The sequence below is a fragment of the Penicillium digitatum genome, chromosome 5 (genome assembly GCF_016767815.1).
Source record: "Penicillium digitatum chromosome 5, complete sequence".
In the NCBI taxonomy this organism is placed as follows: domain Eukaryota; kingdom Fungi; phylum Ascomycota; class Eurotiomycetes; order Eurotiales; family Aspergillaceae; genus Penicillium; species Penicillium digitatum.
Genome location: NC_089388.1, coordinates 2,699,046 through 2,720,422, shown reverse-complemented (window position 1 = coordinate 2,720,422; position 21,377 = coordinate 2,699,046). Strand labels below are relative to the sequence as shown.

Here is a 21,377-nt window from a genome sequence, read left to right as displayed (position 1 = left end):
TCCAACATCAGCGAGCTCCCCAACTCGGCCCAGTCTCCGATTGCTTGCCTTTCCTCTTTCGACCGCCTGCATTCACTGCGTTGGCAACTCTGTCGCAATTCCCGATTTTCATCACATCCTCTTACCCCTACCCTAGCTTCGTTGCGCCAGGGAAAAATCTCCCTGCACTTTAGCACGGGTACTCCCTTCGCCTGACGCATAGCTAGTCTCCAATCGCACCTATCGCACCTATCGCACCTATCGCACCTATCGCACCTATCGCACCTATCGCACCCAATCGCGCGCCGCCCTTGTCGGACTAGGACAATCGTTGACTCTTTCATCCTTTTAATATCTGCCACTGTCTACTTCCGCAAGTACCCAAAGCCGGTTCTTGGGGCTCTTTATTGAATTCTGGTAACGATACCTGCATAAACATTGCATTCGGTCTTTGACTCGTTTTGGCGCACGCCCACCAAACTCGAACCGGTTCCGCGCCGCCTACCCCGATCCCCTCGGTCATTCCACGATCAATTGGTCCATATTACAAATCGCCCCTTCTTCGGTGCAGAGTAGCAGCTTCCCCCACGCACCGGCAGATCGACACGCATAAGAGAGGGACAGCATTGGTGACATTGGAAGAACCTACAGAGAATCAACCGGGCTCGGAAAGAAGCAAGTCAAGAACCCGTGTTCTGCTTCCTTGGGGCTGGAGACCATTCGGTTGATTTCAGTTGTGACATCTGTCCCAAGTGGTTAACATAGGCTGAGATTATCCCTCGTGGATTGGCCGTTGCACAGGGCCAGTGCCCTTTGCAATTGTTACCTAAGACTTTTTTTTCTAATCGCTCAAATCTTCTTTTGTTGCGACTTTTTTTTTTTCTTTCTGTGAGCTGCTCTCCGGCAGAGCTCTCCGCATTACACCCAATCCAGGCCAAGATGCAGCAGATTTCATGAACGGTGGACTTCTGCTGAGGACGTGGCTGAACGATAATTTTCTTGCCGTGTCAGAATATTCTACTTTCTCTTTTGGCTTGGATCGCATATTCCTTCCTGACAGGCGGCAGTCTTGCGAACCTTGACGGCAGGCCGGTCCCATAAGCTGTTACCCATTCGTCCATTTCCGAGTCCAGGTGACTCGGACGTTGGCACGATATACCGCAGGCTGGGATTTTCCCTATCGACAGCTGAGCTGTCCTTCTTGATAGATAGTAGTTATGGCGTATGCTGCGACTACCTCACCGACCCTGGATGCCGATACCCAATCCGACTTAATATTTGCGACGTCTCTCTCTCAACCAACTTCTTTACATCATGTTGTCACATCCTTGCCATCTGGCCCTCTCCCTTCTTTCGCACCCTTTTTCGCTTCTTCTCCGACCTCTACTCCCACCCCATCCTTCCCTGCTCCCGGCACACCCTATAATCTCACATCTGCTGGCACCCCCTTGCAATCTGCCAGCGAGGGAACCTTTGGCCGTGTGAATGGTCTTTCTCTCCCTGTGCCAGGCCCCTTCGAACTTGGCGAGTCCATGATGGCCGTTCCCGGAAACGCAAATACCTCCAGCTTCAGTGACCCTGCTGCTTCCACGAAGGCGCCGGGCCTAATGCGACGAATCTCAAGAGGCGCTGCCAACAAACTCACGCGCCGGAGGCAGTCTACGACCCAAAAGGAGAAACGGGACCGAAGCACTGGCCCCATCATCAGGCGTAGGCGCAGTGATAGCAAAACTGGCACTCAACCTGTTCGAGACTGCGCGCTTGATTCGAGCAACGAGGATGAAGCCGGCAAAGCCTTGGACAACCTGGGCGCATGGGGTGGCTCGGAAGCATCCAGTCTTCGCATCGAGAGTCGCATAAACATGGCTCGCGAAACTGGTCCCATACCCGTAGTTGCCGTTGCACCCAAGGTAGACTCTGCTGTCCAGCGAGGCACAGTCTTAACCAAGGTAACGAAGAAACGCAGGAAGCAAGTTCGCTTCTTCCTAGATCTAGATGCCGCGAAGGTCTTCTGGGATGTCTCCAACCCGGCCAAACGCTTCTATATCGATGATATTAAAGAAATCCGAGTCGGTGCTGACGCTCGCAACTACCGCGAGGAACATCAGATACCTGAAGATTTGGAGCGCCGATGGTTCACCATTGTCATTGCAGATTCTGACCGTTCTAAGGGCCGAACAGTCAAAACGTTGCACCTCATCGCTCCTAGCGACCGAGTTCTTGACCTATGGATTACTACCCTTGAGCATATCTCTCGTTACAGAATCGACCTCATGTCTGGTCTGGCAGGTTCGAGTCAAAGCGAAGCAGTTCTACAAGCACACTGGCAACGCGAGATGTCGAGACTCTTCCCGCAGGGTCCTCCTCCGGTAGAGGAACAAAGTCTTGATCTCGCCGCCGTGGAGAAGGTCTGCCGCAGTTTGCATATTAACTGTTCCAAGAACATGCTTCGGGCACAGTTCACCAAAGCTGATGCTGCTTGTAACGGGAAGTTGCATTTTTCCGAATTCAAGGACTTCCTATTGCGTTTAAAGGAACGAAAGGATGTCAAAGACATTTTCAAGCTTCACGCCGCAGACTCAAAGGAAGGCATGACTCGGGAAGAGTTTTTGGCTTTCCTTTCTGATGTGCAAAATGAAGATGTCGAATCTGACCGAGTCTACTGGGCTACACTTTTTGACAAGTACGTTCGGCGAGCCTCTAAATCTCGCAGTCTGTCTGCAGAAGGATCGGAGCTTCCTCCACCTGTGTCGCGGATGAACCTGGATGCATTTACCGTGTTCTTGTCTTCATCCAGCAATGGAGTCTACGCTTCACGTGCTCCCCAGTCAAGCTTCGACCGGCCGTTGAATGAATACTTCATCTCGAGCTCTCACAACACTTACCTCCTGGGCCGCCAAGTGGCTGGTGCATCAAGCACCGAGGCTTATGTTAGCGCGCTGCAACAGGGGTGTCGATGTGTCGAGATCGACTGCTGGGATGGCGCAGATGGACGCCCCATCGTGTCTCACGGGCGGACTCTAACCACCAGTGTCCTCTTTGCGGATTGCATCACCGTCATCAATCGATACGCATTCATCACTTGTGACTTCCCTCTCATTCTTTCTCTAGAGGTGCACTGCAACCCGGAACAGCAACTGGCAATGGTCAAGATCATGAAGGAGACATTCAAGGAGCGGCTTATCCTTGAGCCTTTGATGACCAACTGCCATGTTCTTCCGTCGCCCGAAGAGCTCAAGGGTCGTATTCTGGTCAAAGTCAAGACTTGTGACGAGACCCAGTTTGATCCCCGCCAGAATGCCATCGGCTCTGTTGGTACCCACGGCCGCAAACGCAGTGCTAGTACGCCATTTGTGCGACCGACGCTCCCTGAAATGAACACCCAGCCTCTTCCCTCACTTTCGAGTCCTCCCACAATGGGTCCCGTCGACAGCATCGGCCCTTTGACCTTGCAAGATGGGCGTTCGCTTACTGCTACGAGCATGAGCAGTGCAACAGAGGACAGTGATGCAGCGCTAGTGTCTGTTCATACCGACACAAAGAAAAAGCGATGCCAGAAAAGCAAGATCACTAAGCCTCTTTCTGACTTGGGTGTCTACACTCGTGGCTACAAGTGGCACAGCTTCTCATCCCCAGAGAGCAGACGATATAACCACATATACTCGTTTGCCGAACGGTCTTTCGAGAGCATCTGTCAGAGCCACGACAACAAAGTTGCACTTGAATCGCACAACCGCAAGTACCTCACGCGGGTGTATCCCTCCGGCTTCCGACTTCGTTCTTCCAACTTTGATCCTAACAAGTTCTGGCGCCGTGGTGTGCAGATGGTAGCGCTCAACTGGCAAACTTACGACATCGGAATGCAGATGAATCAGGCTATGTTTGCCGCTGGAACTGATCGTACCGGTTATATCCTAAAGCCCGAAAGCCTTCGTTTACCGGCTGTTGGAGATGGAAATCAGAAGCGCAAGATGGAGCGCAAACTGGTTCGGTTCTCAGTTGACGTCATCTCCGCGCAACAGCTCCCCCGTCCACGCACCATCGGACAGGACGACAGCATCAACCCTTATGTCGAGATCGAGATGTTTAGCGCTGACGATCGTGGCCAGAGCTTTGTCCTCGGCGAAGGTGGTATGAATGCCTCTGCGCGCAACGGCGTGTCTGGCATAGGATGTCCGCACCGTCGCCGCACCAAGATCGAGCAAAGCAATGGCTACAGCCCCGTTTTCAATGACAAATTTAAGCTGTCTCTAGAAACTAAATACCCCGATCTTGTGTTTGTGCGATGGACTGTCTGGAGTTCAATGGACGGTCGCAGTACAGGCAGCAGCGTACAGCTAGCTACTTTCACCGCCAAGCTCACCAGTCTTTCGCAGGGCTACCGTTATTTGCCTCTCTACGATGCCAGCGGCGACCAGTATTTGTTTTCTACTCTCTTTTGCAAGATCTCAAAGCAAGAGCCTGTTTCTGTTCAGCGTCTGGACCTCGAAGAGCTCCGCGCCGAGCGTATGGGTATTCTGCGCCAAATTGGCCAGACTGTCTTCAAGCGCTCCTCGTCAGCTGAGCGCGAAAGGGATCAGGCGCATGATCGCAGTGATTCTCCAAGTCTTGAGGACAAGGAAGGCTCTCCTAACCTCACACCCACCGTGTCAACAACAACGTCGAGTTCATCATTCGTGTAATGAGAGCCACATCTCATGTCCCCCCATCTCTACAACTACCACTGCCGCTTTGTGCTGGCTTTTCATATCATCTCTCTCCCAATCTGGAATCTTTTCCCTATCAATGTCAGCATCAACCAAGGTCCCGGCGTTTGTCTCTTTCCTGCATCATATCCCACTCTTTGCTCTCATCTGTGCATTTCTCCACCGTCGGACGTTTTGTTTATTACACCATTGCCATCCATTTCCGACACAGCGATACCCCCCAAGTTGCTTCAAGTTTTATTTTTGCCATTTACCATGGGTATTATCTTGTTCATCGTTCTATTCCTGTCATTTGTCTGCGACAAATCCGGAAATTGATCATCCGGCTATGTATTCCACTGGGAGATGTGTTTGTTTGGGCTTTGTTCCATCCCACCGTTCTTCCCCCTGTTTTCATCATATTTGTTTGGTCTCATGTACGTCTTTAATTTTCGTCTTATCTCTTTTATTGCGGTATGTGTCCTCCTAGGATCTTTCGGGAACTCGGTTCTGTCATTCATCATCATTGCATTTGAGGGAGTCCATCATATCAGGGATTACACAAGTGACAGGTTCACTGGGACGACTCTTCTCGTCCATCTTGTCGTCTATCATCATAGCATAGGGACTTGGGATTTTTCATTTTCAGGAGGCTCTCATAGTTGATCTGTCAATTCAATTTTGTACTCTTGCACATTCGCCTCTGGCGTCTTTAATGTCCATGTGGTACTCGCGCGGAGTGTATGAACTATCGGTAGCTTCTTTTACATCATGCATCCTTTATTCCAACAATCCTTTCCCAAGAACAAGATCATTCCACTATTCTTGGCGCTTGTCTACCTATCACTGTAACCGTGGAGTTTGTGTATTAGTAGGTTGTGGAGAGTGAATAATCCCACGACTTTTAATAGTAGTAAATAAGCTTATTTGTACCAGCGTTTCTGTCTTTTGGCACTACCATTAAATGCTACTAAGCGGCAGAGAAAATCACTGCACTTCATTTTACCAAGCGGTTCTCAATCCTCCGTATGAAGGGTGAGACAACATCATCTGTCCACGCGTCTCCTGGTATTTATAGATCTAGGTAGCGTTGCAGTCAGAATAGTTGGATTTCAGGTAATTGCATCTACCGAAATTGAATCTCAGTAACTGCCTTGATCTATACAACATAGGAGCAGCCAAGGGTCTGTTCCCGTTTACAACACGTGACCCTATCCTTATTACTCGATCTCATCGAGTCAACGCCAAGATCTCCCTTGTCTATCTCCAGCTTTTCTCCATATCAAAGCATAGATTACGGGCAGCCAATCACAATTCACGCTCACATTCAACATGTGCAGGCGAGCGGAGCTAACGTTGCAAGATTGCGGATTCTGACGCCAGTTCCTGGAGATAACGAGAATTCTTACTTGAGCTCATTCGGCCACTGCCTGCAGATGGCTATGATAGGCCCATGATGGCCTGAGCCATCATGGATGCCTCCAAGACTGTAAACCTGCATCCTACTCCTTTCTTATCGCACTCGGGAAAGAAAAGAGGACTCATCCTGGGTGGGCAAGGATATATTGATAATCTTATCCCCCATTTTTGTACTCTCTATACCATGATTTTATTCTTAGTTCAACTTCCTCACCTTGGTGTTGCCTAACCGCTTTGCTTGGACGTTCCATTGGTCTGCTCGCAACTATCAGCAACTACAATTCTACGCGTTTACTCGCCAAGATGTCCAAGCTTCAATGGATACTTGACAAGGCGGCCGTAGAGAACGAGCCAGGACTCACCAATGCCCAGATGATGTTGACCAACAATGATTTACAACCAGGTGAGGCTATTCAGGCATATAGGATCTCAACTCCTTCCCTTGTTTATCACTCTCATTATGGACCAAAAAAAGCAAAGACTGATCAACGACAACCGCACTACAGTTGACCCGGAACGACGCCAATGGAGATGGATCAACTTTATTGCGTTCTGGATTGCAGACTCGTTGAATATTGTTAGTGTCTCCAAACCGTGCCGCGGAAAAGCCCAGAAGCATTTAACATAAGATGTAGAACACATGGATGATCTCCTCATCAATGATCGTCGATGGTCTTTCTTGGTGGCAGTCCTGGATCTGTGTCTGGGTTGGCTACTTTGTGGCCGCAGGTTTCGTGTGCCTGACTGGACGAATTGGCGCTGTCTATCATATCTCTTTCCCCGTCACAGTTCGAGCTTCTTTCGGAATATGGGGCTCTTTATGGCCTGTTCTCAACCGAGTGGTGATGGCTATCATTTGGTACGGCGTACAAAGTTATATTGGAGGTGTGTATCCTTCCGATCCGGCAAAACCTGCCTACTCATACAACAATAGGCCAGTGTGTGACTTTGATGATCGAGGCTATTTGGCCGAGCTACCGGAATCTTCACAATGGTCTTTCTGACAGTGCCGGCATTGATACCAAGAACTTCGTCAGCTTCTTCTTATTCTGGTTGCTCTCGCTTCCAGCCTTGTGGTTCCCCGTTCACAAAGTCCGTCACTTGTTCACTGCCAAGGCGATTTATTCTCCGATTGCTGCCATCGCTTTCTTTGCCTGGGCCATCTCGCGTGCCCACGGTCTCGGTCCGATTATCCACCAGTCCAACACCGTCCACGGAGGCGATTTTTCTTGGGCGATGGTGAAAGGAATCATGTCGTGCATCGGCAATTTCGCTGCTCTTATCATGAACAACCCTGATTTCTCACGATTTGCGAAAACGCCAAAGGATGCATTCTGGTCCCAGCTGTTGACTATTCCCGTTGGCTTTGGCATCACTTCTTTCATTGGAATCATTGTGTCTTCCTCCTCATCGGTGATCTTCAACGACGGCTACACCTGGAGCCCCCTGGATCTCCTTGGAAAATTCCTGGATGGAGCCAGTTCCGGCCAGCGCTTCGGTATTTTCGTCATCGCCACCGGATTTGCCTTGGCTCAGCTTGGAACAAACATTTCCGCCAACTCAATCTCCGCAGGCACTGATATGACTGCACTGCTACCACGATACATGACCATCCGACGAGGTAGTTACATCTGCGCCGCCGTTGGTCTAGCCATGTGTCCGGTACGTCGTCCCATCTGTTTATCTCAACCCCCTCATACAACCATGGCCAAAGCTAACAACTTACACAGTGGAACCTTCTCTCAACTTCAAACAATTTCACAACATACCTGTCAGCTTACTCTCTTTTCCTGTCCGCCATCGCCGGTGTCATGATCTGCGACTACTACATCGTCCGCAAGGGCTACTTAAACATTAAATCTCTCTACAGCGCCAGCAAAACAGACTGCTACTACTACACCGGCGGTTTCTCCTGGCGCGCTTATACCGCCTACATCTGCGGGATTTTAATCAACATCGTTGGCTTCGCTGGTGCCGTTGGGTGCAAGGTCCCTATCGGCGCGGAGTATGTCTACAATGTCAACTACTTCACCGGTGTCCTTGTTTCCGGTATTGTGTACTTCGCTCTGACGTGGTTCTTCCCCGTTCCCGAGACAAGTGCTACTTGGAACGAGGTTGACATCGATGATGGAAACTTCTCCGTTGCATACGGAAAGGACCCCAACGACTTGGAGGGTCAAGGGTATGCTGATCAGAGGTCTTTTTCTAGTGCGCTTGGGTCGAATAACCGGAAGGGCCCAACTGCTTCAGACGTGAAGCTTTGAGCGGGCTTGGGTATTCTGATTTCTAACTGCGGCGTTTTCTTTGGATATAGGTCTTCTCTGTTGCTCTTGCTTTCTAGCGGGCTTGAATGTATATAATTAACTCCCTAGCTGGGATGTATTTTGCGATGATATGATGGTTGATTGCTTTCTGGGTTCCTGGTTTTCCAGATATGGACCTTTTACCAGGATTCCTTTTTTGTCACCAAGGCCCTACTACCTGCCCTCGTACCAAAATAAAATCTAGGAACCTCGATATCTGTATAGGGTCAAGTCATTCTCTCACGTCTACTAGCAGCCATAGTCGATGCCCCATTCTTGTCACATTTGGCCTTCTTTGCTATGACAACAGCGGGGAGCAACATCTCTGTCGATCAATTTGATTGTGCAGAGGTTGATTATGCGTGTTCCTAGATACTCAACCCTTGTTTGTGTCGTCTCAAATGTGAGCTTTGAACCATCTACGGGAAATTCCACACATTCTCTTTCGCCTAGTACCTAAGGACCTGTGAAACTGATGCCGGAATGTCCGCTTTTGAGGCTAGAAACGGTCGCCTTTCTACTCGAAACTTTGGGCGTCTGCTCTTGACAAAATACCAGAATGTTAATCGAAAACAAAGCTTGTTAGCAAATGCAGGCCTCAGTCACCAGGCTACATCAGTGTGAGGAAAACTCTTTCTACCTTCCAGTCGTATAGCATCTAACAACGGCCAGAAAAAAACCCCCCATTACCTGCAACTCAGTTGCTCGTTATGACGGTGTTCCACAGCCTGGGCTATTTACTTCAGACAAATCTTCGATTAGCTGCTGACAACGCGACAAATGATTCTCTGCAGGAAAATCCTACCAAAAAAGCCAAGAGATTGGCAGTGACTCAGTGCGATATAAGTCGAACTAGATCATAGGTTAACAGGCTTTAAAGAATTGTGCTAAAACAGACTAACATAGCGATCCCAACTATCATTCCAAAGGCATAGCTTTCCCGCTGTCGAGCCAGTATTAACATCCTGTCCAACCGCAGGTCTGATTGCCATGGCGATCATAACAAGGAATGTGACAAAGCCAATCAGAATGAGAAGGCGTGAAATGTTCCATCTGTCTATGAGCAAAAAGGCAGGAATGCTTTCGCGAATGGAAAAATCCCTAGAACGAAATGCATGAAGAAAGTGGCAGGTTTTTGGATCTCAGCTATTTTCTTAGATCACGACATTCTGTCATTCTTGATTTTCACTTTACTTGTAGCCTGTACTCAAAATGGACTTTTCTAGAAAGTTCTGACAGTCACTCTTCCCTTTTGAAAATCAATAAATATCGAGCCTTGAACAGATGTGTGTTCGCTAGCAAAGGCCAAATGTGGAATGTGTTCCTTTGATCTATCACAATCTTCCCCGGCAGACCTGTTTCCGTACTTGCTAAATATCAATGCAGACTTGGCGATTAGGCCGTAGACCAGCACACATGCTTCCCATGGTAGGGATTTAAGGCATAGAAGTCATCCAGTGTGATGTTCGCAGCCACAGCAATATCGTAACAGTCATCTTCCCTATCAACAAGATGAAACCTATTGTGATTTGTCGCTATGCCTGTCTGATTCGGTGTAGGAGTAACAGCCTCGTTTCCAACTGTATCTGCGGTTGCGGAGGTTGTGGTCGTCATCTTGGTTGTAGGAGGTGGAGGAGCTGTAGTGGTACTTGATATCACACTGACACAACCATGCCGGAGGGCCGAGCAAGAGCTTCCAGCTGCTGAGTTACAGGCGTCAAGGTTGTCAAGGGATATTCCCTGGGCAGTCGCAATATTACAGCAGAACTCACCACTGACAACCAAATAGAATTTGTTGCGGTCCTGGCCCGTGTAGGAATTGGTGTGGTGACACACTTCCCGGCTGAGATTGACTATCGAGGGTACCGTCCACGGTGGGTCTCTGAGACATGATTGACCTGAATACAATAGCAGAGATCTGAGATCAAGTTGCCAAGTTGCAGTCATCGCCTATCTGACTGACACTAGGGTTCTATCCGAGTCAGTACTCGTAGATAGTATCATTTGATAGCAGATGGACTCACTCACCCATCTCCCCAATTCGGCATCAACCATACTATAGATGCGGTGGATTGTACCACATATCAGGCTGGTGGAAACGAGAACCCTGGTTGAAACTACCTCCATCAGGGGCGGGACAACCAGTCACACTCAATTTGCACCCGACGGCATCTCCCGAGCCAAGGCTAGCGGACCCTGTATTTTGAAAAGATGCCCTCTTGTATACGGGCCTCTGGAACTCCTTGTGTTGTCGCTTTTCTTCTAAATTGATAGACATAAGCTCATCTATAGTGACCACAAAGAGAGAAATTCTGCTTCGCAGATCCGATTTACAACTTGAACGTTTTTGTATCGACTTGTGCCTTCGATCTCACATGGAGCGAAGGTCTGAAATTACTGACGGCAAGTGTTGCAAGTGAAGCTCCAGGACATGTTTTCAATTCGAATCATGTTTCTTAATTTGAAAGACGAGGGTAAAAAAACTCAAGGAAACACCTTGTTCGATGTCGATGGTTCTTTGGTGAGTAACGGTAAACCAATTCTTCTCTGGGCTAAGACAACCGCTCAGTGATGGCCTCTTGCCTTCTGTACAATGTGTCGTGCACACTTGGAAGCCATTATTTAGCGGCGTAGGGCATCTCTAATAGGGGAGTCGCCACGACGGAAAGAGGCTAAGTGCAAGTTAGCTCAGTTGTTCTTAGATCTTGGAGATAGACAGGTTTCGGTGAAAAGCGGATAGTGGGGTGACTGTTGAGGGGCACGCGAAGCTCGATGCGGAAAATAGTAGAGCAAGCTGCCTCTGCCCAAGCTCATGGGAGCTTATCTCAAAGTGACTCGAAGCTCCGACTTCACCAAGAGTCTCTCTAAAAGCCGAACCAAATGTAAACATAGATATGAACGTACCATCAGCCTCTTCCCAGGCACGTCCGGCACCGAAGCCGAGACCAACCCACGCGGGCCAAGCTCGGCGCTTGAAGAGGAGCACCGAGAAGACAACACCGAAAGACAGACCGAGGGAGGACTTGATGAGCACAGAGGAGATGGCGCGGTCCCACTAATTATATGACGTTGACGGTTAGCCAACGGGGGTTCCCATATTTGCTCCCAGAACGAGACAATCGTCAACTTATATCATGGTATGATGATTTGTTGCAACTTCTCCCAATAGAGGATCCAGCTAGCTCATACCTTCTCGTTAAGCAAAGCCTCGCTAACGGGCCTGGTGGCGCGCGCGATCGGCCCGGATTCACTGGATTCAGCCATTGCGATAAATCTGCCGGGGAAGAAGTAAGCAACAATCGAATCGGAGCTATTTCCAAGGGCAACACACTAACCAGTTGCAAGTATGTGGAATTATAGAGGTGAATGGAGGCGTGTGGAGTGCAAGGAGTTTGGGAGGTTCAGCGGACCGAGTCGATTTGGCCAAAGGCGGTCGGAGCAATCCGCGGTTTTTCTTCGTGGTCTCTCTTTTTTTTTTCCCTCGACAAATAACCATCCACTCTCTCGAATAATTTGCTTTTTTCGAGATGCCGTCGATTGCGGAGGTATGTCAAATGTTACAATGTAATAAATCTTGTCTTGTCGCGAAATCTAATGTGTTGCGCTTCTACAGCGTCCGCGCTCATCGCAAGAGGCGCTCCTCCGCCTTGAGAAGGGCACCGCCAGTCCAACAACCCAGATTCACGAAGCGGCTCAGATTATCGGCGTGGATTTGACGCTATGTGATAGTCACCCGGAAGTTCACTGTGATGTTCGGATTCAAACAAACGCTACCCCGAAAGAGGAATGGGTTCTGCGATGGCTATTGAAGAGACTGAGAAGTGGGAAGAACTACAGAGTGGACGCGGCTTCTTTCCTTTTATTGCGACAGCTAATCGACCTGATTTCGCCGAAGAATCTCGCTGCTATTCTTAAAGACCAGAAATTCTTGTCGATTCTATGTGACACCCTCGAGGATTTGGAGGCCGATATCTTTTCCGGTCTGGGGAACGAGCTTGCGACCCTAAGCTCTGACTCCGAGTCTAGTAACACACTGTCTGGATCTTCGACACACGATGACCGCCGAGGGAACCAAGGGAAAAAACGCAAGAGAATGACAACTGAGAATGATGCAGACGCCATGGACGTAGACGTGGACGAGCAACGTCAGAACCCCGCAGCATGCTTCCTCGCTTTTATCCGCGCATTGGATTGTCTACATGGATTTGTGACACTTGCGCATCGCACACTAGGCACTGATGGGGTGGCAAACTCTCATTTGAAGCTTGCGCTGAGGGGCGAGCCCGAGACCGTCGCCATACTGCTGGGCCGAGCATTCCGGGTGGCTGCCGTGGCCGCCAAGCAGTTCTCGCATGAGGGGAAAACAACCGATCTCCAGCACTTGCTGTACGTGTTTCCCTCGGCGGTAGAGCTGTGGGAATCGAGGTCTTACCGTGAAGATGATATGGACAACAAGTCTAGCAACGAGTTTTTTGCGAGACATTGTTTCGCCCATGCGCTTAGGCTCCAGATATGCCTTCGGTCTGCCAATCTTGACACCGACGAGCGAGCCACTCTCCTACATGCGATTGAACGCATTACTGCCCTTCATGTCTTACTTCCCGCACGTGCAGCATTCTTTGAACGTGGAAGCTCTGGCATAGATTATTCTCAGGATGAGCCCGACTGGAGCTCGGTCAAACCAGTGACTGATACCTTCAGGCCAATCATTCGCGAGTTTGCTGTGGCCAAGGAAAACAAAGCAAGCAATGAAGCTTGTATGCATCCCTGGCGATCAGTGGAGCTTCTTCCTGAGCTTTTTGACAATGCCGTGCGTGCTGTCCCTAGAGATGTGTTCCGGAGGCAAACGCATGAAGCTCCGTGGTTGGAGACTTTATTTGTCGCTGTTGCAGAGCTAGCGTTCTCTACTGCAAAGGAGGAAGACTTCGCCACCTTTTCTTCCAAGTTCATATCGGTATTGGAGCACCTCCTCCAGGTAGCTCTTGACCGAAAGGTTGGTCTTTCTCTTCACACCATTCTGGCGCATGCCAATTACACTGGTCTTTTTGAACAAGGTCTTGAGAAGGTCCAGTGGAATGTAACTGCTCTGTTTATCAGTCTCGGGGTTGATATTTTCCTGCCAAACTCTGGTTTGCGTGATTCGCGTAAGCTTCTTGACGCATTGCTCGACAAGGTTATGTTGCAGTGGCGCGAAAGTGGTTCTCGAAGACAAAGGGACCACGACATTATCAAGAGCAAGATTGTGCTGCCGTTATTACGAGGTTTCGCTGCCGCAAGAGATCTACCCAGCTTCATGGAATTGTGGCACAACCAGCTTGTTGTTTTGGAGGAGGCTCGCCAAGATAATAGCAATTTGAGTTTCTTCTCGGTGTGGGAAGATGATGAGTTGGCAGATGCTTACTCGGAGCTGATGCGAACCTCCCTCACTGAGACGCATATTGCTGCCCAGATGCGTACCGCTGCCAGCGAGACGCGAGCTGAAAATGGCAAGGTTGCTGAAACTCCTCAGTCTTATGCCAAATTCGTAATTGTGGAGGCAAGCTTCCGTGGCCGAGTGTCGACATTCCCAGAATCGGAAACGACCTTCACATCTCTCCTGGAAATCTTAACCTCTACTCTATCGTCAAAGCAGGCTTTGCACTGGAGATGGCGTCTGTGGCGGTTGGTACGAAATTTCCTAGACAACTCACTGCAGTCTGCTGATAATGCCATGGCAAATGCAATCATTTCATTGGCAGAAGTCGCCGCCAAGACTGTTCATCGCAACCACAAGGACCTAACCAAAGTTCAACTCGCCCCTCTGGAGTCGTGGGAGGCTTACCGATTCTTAATTGCTACAGCCAAAGCACACGCTAGTGATGAGCCGCTAGGTTCGTTCGTTAAAGCCACCAAGGATGTCACTGACCTCATCACCTCCATCTCAACCAAGGATGCCAAGAAGTCGATGAAGGCACCCTGGAATGGCCGCACAGATACTGTGGATTCTCAAACAACTCTTGGCCTAGCATATTTCCTGGCCCTTGTCAGAGTTCCGGATGTTTGGGTTCTTATCTCATCTGAAGATCGATCCCGTCTGTTCCGGCATATTCTGTCCCTGGCAGCCGCTCAATACCATTCGTCATCGCTGCCCTTGGAGGCTGTATCAGAAGAAGCAAGGTTTCTTCAGGCGTGGGCGAGCGTGGTCTGCCACGAGTATATGCTCAACGCTCCCTTCATTGTCTCTGATCTTTCCCTTCTCCTCAACGATAGCATCGAGCAAGACTCCTCCAATCGCAAACTGCTTATTCAGAGCTTACAGAGGGTTCCGGCCCCGTTGATCACTCGGGGGCTGAGAACTACCATTTTGAACAAGTTGCAAAATGTTCTACTTGAACAGAATAGTTCTCCAGATGTCACAATCGGGATTATTACGATGATGGCGAAACTGGCTGCTATGCCTAAGTGTGATGCCACACTGACTAGTGACTGGGACCCCATCTGGACTGCTGCTCGAGCCGTCCCATTGGAGGGCACCGACCTCGACCTCCAGATTATGAAAGCATTCCGAAGCCTGCACCGCGCGGTTTCGGCCAAGCTCCTAGTTTCGTCTGAGGATGAGCGGAACAAGATGTTCAAGAAACTCTTTTCCCGGGCGTCGAAGCAAACTGCTAAGATGAAGCAGGTGGATCGTGACTCCATGGCATGTTACCTTTTGAGGTTGACTTTGTCAGAGCTTTGGGTCCACCGCAAGCAGTTGCAGACAGCCTTCTCAGAGAAGGAACTTGCCGCTTGCCGCCAGAAAGTATTCGATTTTGTGTTGGCTGACATGAAACATGTCAAAGACCAGTGCAGGAAGCAGAAGATGGAGGAGACGATTACCCTTATCAAGACCATTGATGCTCTAGAAGATTTCGAAGATCTAGCCACCAACAACATCGAAGTGGAGAAGTTCCTGACTAAGATTGACAATTACATGGAAATGTCCGTTGATTCGGAACCGTCTCGGTTGATCCGACGACGTCTCCTTGCCAGCAAAGGACCTGAGCAGAACATCGCTCAGCCAGTCCTGCAATGCGCCGAGACTCTTGCCCTTAAGTCTTTATATGCCGAGGACCAGCAGCTCTTCATCCAAACTACCACGGAACGCTTCCGTTCGATGACCGTGGAAAAAATCACCCATACAATCTGTGAAGTCCGCGGACTTGGCTTGATTGGCGAAAACGCCGGCTACAGACTTCTCGTGCTCTACCTCGCCGTTTCCTCGCTCCCTCCTGTCGAAGATAGAGAAAGCGCCACAGCACGGGAGATCTCCCTCCTCTGCACCTCCCTCGCCGAAGTCATCATCCAAAGCACAAGCATCGACCAATTCTGCTTCGCCTCCGAATGCCTGGACCACCTCCTCCGCAGCCACACCCGCAGCCTCGCCCAATGCAATATCGACAGCATTCTCAGCGCAATCGCAAGCGCCTCCTCCAAAATTGGTCCGCAGATTTCCCCCGCCTACGCACCAACCATCTACACCCGCCTGTGCCGACTCATGGGTGTGGTACTCAGCCTGCAACGCCTCAAGATTGGCGGCCGCTTCCACCTAGTGGTAAACGCCATGCAGCGCCTGCTCGGCTGTCTCTTTGCGCGGTCCCGCAAACGCGGCCGCTCCCGCTTCCAGTCCACCCTCTCACAGCCCTTCTGGCTCGCACCGCTCGATGCCTTGCATGCTACCTACTACACCCGTCTGCTCACCTCCCTGTGCGACCCCACTGTCTCGGCGGTTCTTCGCCCCCAGCCTGGTGCATCCCGCGAGGCCCTGACTGATCAGACGAAGAAGGCGAAGCGCATCGCAGGTCAGTACTTGCAGTATGTTGTTATGGAGTATGCGCAGTGCTCGCTACGTGGGTCGCTGTCCCCAGAGGTCAAGGCTGCTATCTTACCTGGTCTGTATGCGGCTCTAGATGTCATGTCACGTGAGTCTATGCGTGCGCTTAACGCTGCGCTGGATGTCTCTGGTCGTGCGGTATTCAAGTCGCTCTATGATGACTATGTGAAGTTCGGAAAGTGGAATAAGGGTTGATTTGGTTTTGTGGGTGACTGTCCTTTATTTGTACACTATCTTTTGCTTCAGAATTATGATATCCCCCAATGCATTGACGATCATCATATTAATTTCAGAGTAAAATGATTAGAACATACAAACAAACTAATGTCGTTGTCTGTTGGGGCTTTGGTGTGAGCGAAAATGGCCCCCGGGTGTCTCTGGTTTTTGCGCCATTATGCACCCCATCTAGTTCTAGGTGAAGTACGAGCATTGAAAGCAAGGATTCGCGAAACACTACAGAGAACAATAAGAAAATCGATGACTGAAAAAATGGGAGGATTCGACACAACAGATTACATTCAAACAGGCAATCTATTACTGTGGCCGTCTAGAGCAGAGATTTTAGAAAGGGTATCATCATAGAACATCATAAATCATGCAAGATCAAAAACGACGCGGAGGAAAAGAGAGGGGAGAAAGAAAACGGTAATCAATCATCAAGCCGTAGATCATCTAGATCATGGAAGTCTCCAGAGTGCGCGGACTCAGGCAGCGCACAGAAATATTGTCCAGCACAGGGATCCGCGAAGTGTGAGACGTAGCGGAACTTGTGTGAGGAACAGAGTGGGAAGATTGAGTTTGGCTTTCCGCTATGTTGGTAATGGGGGGCTCGGGGATAGGCACGTCCAGAGAAAGACCGTTGTGGCCGCTATGTGTGAGGCAGCCCACACAGCTGCAGTCGCTACCGCATTGACAGCTGCCCGTCATGTCAGAACAGGCACTTGGTAGCCCGACTGGGTATTCCAGGGTGTAATACTCTGAAGGATGCATCAACTGCTGGTTCAGATGGTGGTTTGCTGACAGAGGGGAGGCATAACCACTGGGTAGAGTGGAATTTGGATCCGAGTGCCTATCAAACGGCATCTGCTGGAAGCCATGGTCTATCGACGGATTACTTTGCATGAAGTAAGGGAACTGGGCCGAAGATGCGCCGCCCTGGTAAGATGAGGATCGGTAAGGGTTAGCGATTTCAGGATTCTTGTCATCACCGTTGGAGGTGATCATGGCACCCATCTCTTGGACATGCTTCCGGGTTGTGGTGTTGAACGGATGAGCAGCGCAACCAAGACACTGACAATCTTCTCCACAGCTACAGTCGTGAAAAGAGTCGCCGACTGGTGAGACATTGTAGGAAGGTCCGAGGTTGTTCAGTATGTATGGACCCATAGATGGCTGCGTGATTCCCAGCCCGTTCATCGGATTAGAATACGCCAGAGATGGCGGCGAAGTTACATCGACTGACACCCCCATTTGGGCCATTTGAGGCTGAGAGTGTGGTAGCAGCATCCCCATGTACCCATTGTGGAGACTTCGGTGTTGGGGGTGTGCTTGGTGCATGGCGGAATGCATGTAGTCTCCATGCGTGGTAATCGAGCTATTGGGCCATGGGGACATTTGGGGCATGGGGAATTGCACGTAACTGTGATCATCCCAAGCAAAAGGTTGTTGGAATTGCTGCTGGTCGGCCTCTGGGTACACAACAGGATTTGTCGTGGAAGGGCAGGACCCTCCGCAACAGGATCCACCAATCTGAGCCAGAGCAGCAGCCACGGCAGGAGCTGGGGATGGGGTGTGTGACTTCGGCTTTTGGTTTTGAGAGCAGCAGCTTGATACATGTGGGGACTGCGAGTCTTGCCTGGTAGCTGCTGTGGGCAATGGCGTCTTTGGGGTTTGTGTAGATGTTGTGGGTGAAGGGTGTGAGCCATCTGACCCGAGCTGTGGAGAGAAGTCTGAAACCAAGTTCGACATTCCATCTTCGAGTTTAACCTTCTCCAGCATATTGTTCTCTAATGCACGTGCTATGTTTTCAGGTGCTGCTTGCATAGTACTTTGTCTTCTTCCAGACTTTTGAACCTTGCCTGGAGCTGGTGATGATGTGGGAGCCATGGAGGGCGGTGGAGACTGAGTTGAATCATTGGCTTCCATGGGGACTTTATAGAGCGGACGACATAAGCATGATGAGCCTGGAGCAAGTCAGTTCAATGCAAACACATGTGTGGTGGCAAACATGTACCTTTCGGGATGCGGACCATGACAGCATATGTCTTCTGGCAGCTGCAAGTTCCTTTCGGGTGGGGACATTTTGCAAGAGGACGCCCGGCTTTGGGTACCTTCATCATGAGTCTATCGAAGTGCTGACATTTAGACGATCGGTGACCTCGAATGCATGGTTCACTGGTGTAACTCTTTAGCCCGGTTCCATTGACAATGTACGGTGTTATCCTACCAGGACCACTTGGCACCTTCTTCATCGAGAGGCATTTTGGCGAAGAGATATGTATGATTCCGTCGAATTCAAGGTGAGATGTAAGGTTGATTCGTAGTGGCGCAACCGTCAGTCGCAGAACATCAAACGGTTGGTCGATACCCCGCGCATGCAGTCGCCCGTTTCCGCTAGGACCGTCAGATGCCTCGTATTTTGCGACGAACTAAGCCATGTGTATGTCCGTATTGACAAAATCTCTTTCTCGGGAGCAGATCAGAGTCGAAGGTGGAGTCGAGACGGAGCGAAGTGGAGGTTTGAATTTCTTCAAAATTGGAGGCGGGAGAGACCGGGCTGATGTGATCGCAACATCAACACCAAAACACATGGATTAAGCACTAAGATGCCGACTTCAAATGGTCCCAGTAGTCCATCGATCACAGCAAGTTCAGACCATTCTCAAACAAGGCGGAAAAAAGGCGGAAAAAAGGTGCGGGGAGGACGGTACCTGGCCACCATTAGGTAAGGCAATACCTGCCTGTTCGGGCTTGGCGCGTCGGAAATGTTTCGATGACGGCACTCGGGACACTTCTGGGCTTTGGCGACATTTGGAAAGCTTCAAACCACCACAATGCCACCCAATGATGCCGATGGTCCTCCAGAGGAATCCAGTCCCAGTCCATTCTTTACGATCCCCGCCCCTCTCAAGCGCCTCTTCGACAAGTTCCCATTGACTAACTATCCCGCTAACGAGATCCCTCAACGCTTTCGACCGCACGACAATGTCAACCAGCTCTATGTGTTCGCTGATGCATCTGGTGTACGACATGGCCGACCCTCATTCAATCCCCAATGTCTTAAATGGCAGGTTCGTGTCGTTTATAGTCGCGTACAAGAACGCGCGTAGCAGTCCCGCTCGGAACCATACTGATCTGCCTCGTTCCAGGCATACTTGAAATTCGTCGGTATTGACTTTGAGATCACCTCATCCAACAATCACGCATCGCCGAATGGCTCCTTGCCTTTCCTTTTACCCTCACTGCCTGCAGACTCCTCGAATCCGATCCCTTCACACAAGATCCAAAAGTGGGCCATTGAACAAGTTCACTGCGAGGAAGAACAACAGTTGAACCTGCGGTTCGAGGTTTATGCCTCGCTTTTGGACAACCGGATACGCAGCGCTTGGGTAGGCACATTATTCCATCGGAAACAATCCGTAGGCACTCGAGGAAGCTGACCGACGTGTCTAGTTATACATGCTTTACCTAGACAGTGAGAACTTTGACGCCGTCGCACGCCGACTCTACGTGAATCCCACAACCTCCAACTCGCTCGTGCGCGCCGCTCTATGCCACCAACTCCAACAGGCGGCCCGTGATGAGCTTCTCAAAACATCGCGCTACATCGACGCCGCTGCCCTAGAAGGCGATGCGAGTAGCGCATTCGAGGCGCTATCCACATTGCTCGGCAAGGACCAGCACTTCTTCGGCCGGTCAACGCCAGGTCTGTTCGATGCCAGCGTCTTTGCCTACACGCAACTGATTCTGGACGATACCCTGGGATGGAAACGGAACCGGCTGGGACAGCTGCTCAAAGAACATCCCAATCTTGTACAACACAGAGATAGACTACTGAAATTCTTCTAAATTTACAGCTGCAACACAAGGCGTTGGGTCTGAAGTCATTGAATAGATAAAAATGATACCTTTCCTGAGTTAACTATCTATTTCCACTCCTCTTGACGAAACAAAGCCCAAACCGAAACCTTAGCCCCAACCCACTTCTTCGCCCTCGCCCCCAACATATCCCCCAATTCCTCATCAACCCCCTTAACAACCATCCCATCCGCACCTGCACCAATGCCCTCCTCAATATCGACCCCAGCCTCCCTGGCCACATCCAAAACATCAAGAATAACATGACAATAGCTCTTAGGCCGAACCCTAACATCCCTGTCCTCTGTTAACTGCGCCTGGCTCTACATCCCCCTCTCGGCATGCATATTCGTCACAAGCAAATAAGCACCGGATCTCGTAATTCCCGCTGCTGCAGCAAAAGTGCGCTCAAGCGGAATATGTTCTATGTTCTAGCACCCGGTTCCTACAGCGAAGATGGAAGCTGGGTCTTCGATAGCTCAGGTTGAAGGAGGTCAAGGATCCCGAGCTCTATTTCAATCTGTGCTGTGCTTTTGGTCACATAGTCCCGCATCGCAGTCCGCGCTACATCTAAAGTCCCGTGCGAGACATCCAATCCGATCACAGAGAAGGAGCTGGCTTTGTTGGCTGTGCCTAGCGCGGAGAGGAGCTGGGTTGTATTGCGGCCGGGGCCGCAGCCTAGATCTACTAGGCTGGGGCGGGTTGTCTCGGTCTCTGATTCTGATCCTGGCGGATTTTGTTGGACGCGTTTGCCTCTCCGGTTAACGAACTGGGGTTATAGAGAGCGCATCTCGATTGTGTCAAGACGTTGTAGGAAGTTTCCGTCCGTATCATAGACCTATCTCGTGTTAGTTTGGGACGTTTGCAGTTCCCACTATCATTTTAAGGTGATTATAACATTGGTTGTCTTGTGCCGCTGTGCGTGTAGAATGTAATAGATATGATCTAGGTGATGGACGAGAAATTAGAAACTGGAATGTAGAACTCACCTCTGCCGATTATCGTCTGCTTCTACCGTGTCCGCATTTTCCATTTGCGGTGACTTTCTGGAAGGCTTCGTCG

At 50.1% G+C, this 21,377-nt stretch overlaps 7 protein-coding genes across 7 annotated transcripts; 4 read left to right on the top strand and 3 right to left on the bottom strand.

Moving 5' to 3' along the window:
* Window positions 1-1,196: 1,196 nt before the first annotated feature.
* On the top strand, window positions 1,197-4,661 carry Pdw03_2163 (1-phosphatidylinositol-4,5-bisphosphate phosphodiesterase 1, putative; the record flags this gene model as incomplete). The annotated part of the gene is made up of 1 exon (XM_014680609.1): window positions 1,197-4,661. One exon carries the CDS (start codon window positions 1,197-1,199, stop codon window positions 4,659-4,661), a length of 3,465 nt encoding a protein of 1,154 aa, XP_014536095.1.
* A 1,725-nt stretch (window positions 4,662-6,386) lies between these two features.
* Pdw03_2162 (Uridine permease Fui1, putative) lies at window positions 6,387-8,347 on the top strand (the record flags this gene model as incomplete). Its single annotated transcript, XM_014680610.1, has 5 exons — window positions 6,387-6,486; window positions 6,590-6,660; window positions 6,719-6,968; window positions 7,018-7,745; window positions 7,814-8,347. 5 exons carry the CDS (start codon window positions 6,387-6,389, stop codon window positions 8,345-8,347), a joined length of 1,683 nt encoding a protein of 560 aa, XP_014536096.1.
* A 2,661-nt stretch (window positions 8,348-11,008) lies between these two features.
* Window positions 11,009-11,650, bottom strand: Pdw03_2161 (UPF0327 protein NCU06495; the record flags this gene model as incomplete). The annotated part of the gene is made up of 3 exons (XM_014680612.1): window positions 11,009-11,058; window positions 11,291-11,441; window positions 11,576-11,650. 3 exons carry the CDS (start codon window positions 11,648-11,650, stop codon window positions 11,009-11,011), a joined length of 276 nt encoding a protein of 91 aa, XP_014536098.1.
* Window positions 11,651-11,913: 263 nt separating this feature from the next.
* Window positions 11,914-16,433, top strand: Pdw03_2160 (Nucleolar 27S pre-rRNA processing, Urb2/Npa2; the record flags this gene model as incomplete). Its single annotated transcript, XM_014680613.1, has 2 exons — window positions 11,914-11,931; window positions 12,000-16,433. The coding sequence occupies 2 exons, from the start codon at window positions 11,914-11,916 to the stop codon at window positions 16,431-16,433; spliced, it is 4,452 nt and encodes a 1,483-aa protein (XP_014536099.1).
* A 477-nt stretch (window positions 16,434-16,910) lies between these two features.
* On the bottom strand, window positions 16,911-18,719 carry Pdw03_2159 (Copper-activated transcription factor GRISEA, putative; the record flags this gene model as incomplete). Its single annotated transcript, XM_014680614.2, has 3 exons — window positions 16,911-18,421; window positions 18,472-18,632; window positions 18,685-18,719. 3 exons carry the CDS (start codon window positions 18,717-18,719, stop codon window positions 16,911-16,913), a joined length of 1,707 nt encoding a protein of 568 aa, XP_014536100.2.
* Window positions 18,720-19,291: 572 nt separating this feature from the next.
* Pdw03_2158 (Mitochondrial outer membrane protein (Sam35), putative) lies at window positions 19,292-20,306 on the top strand (the record flags this gene model as incomplete). Its single annotated transcript, XM_014680616.1, has 3 exons — window positions 19,292-19,528; window positions 19,607-19,846; window positions 19,911-20,306. 3 exons carry the CDS (start codon window positions 19,292-19,294, stop codon window positions 20,304-20,306), a joined length of 873 nt encoding a protein of 290 aa, XP_014536102.1.
* Window positions 20,307-20,760: 454 nt separating this feature from the next.
* Pdw03_2157 (Methyltransferase type 11) lies at window positions 20,761-21,348 on the bottom strand (the record flags this gene model as incomplete). Its single annotated transcript, XM_066100099.1, has 3 exons — window positions 20,761-21,041; window positions 21,086-21,153; window positions 21,305-21,348. The coding sequence occupies 3 exons, from the start codon at window positions 21,346-21,348 to the stop codon at window positions 20,761-20,763; spliced, it is 393 nt and encodes a 130-aa protein (XP_065957826.1).
* Between the last annotated feature and the right edge of the window lie 29 nt (window positions 21,349-21,377).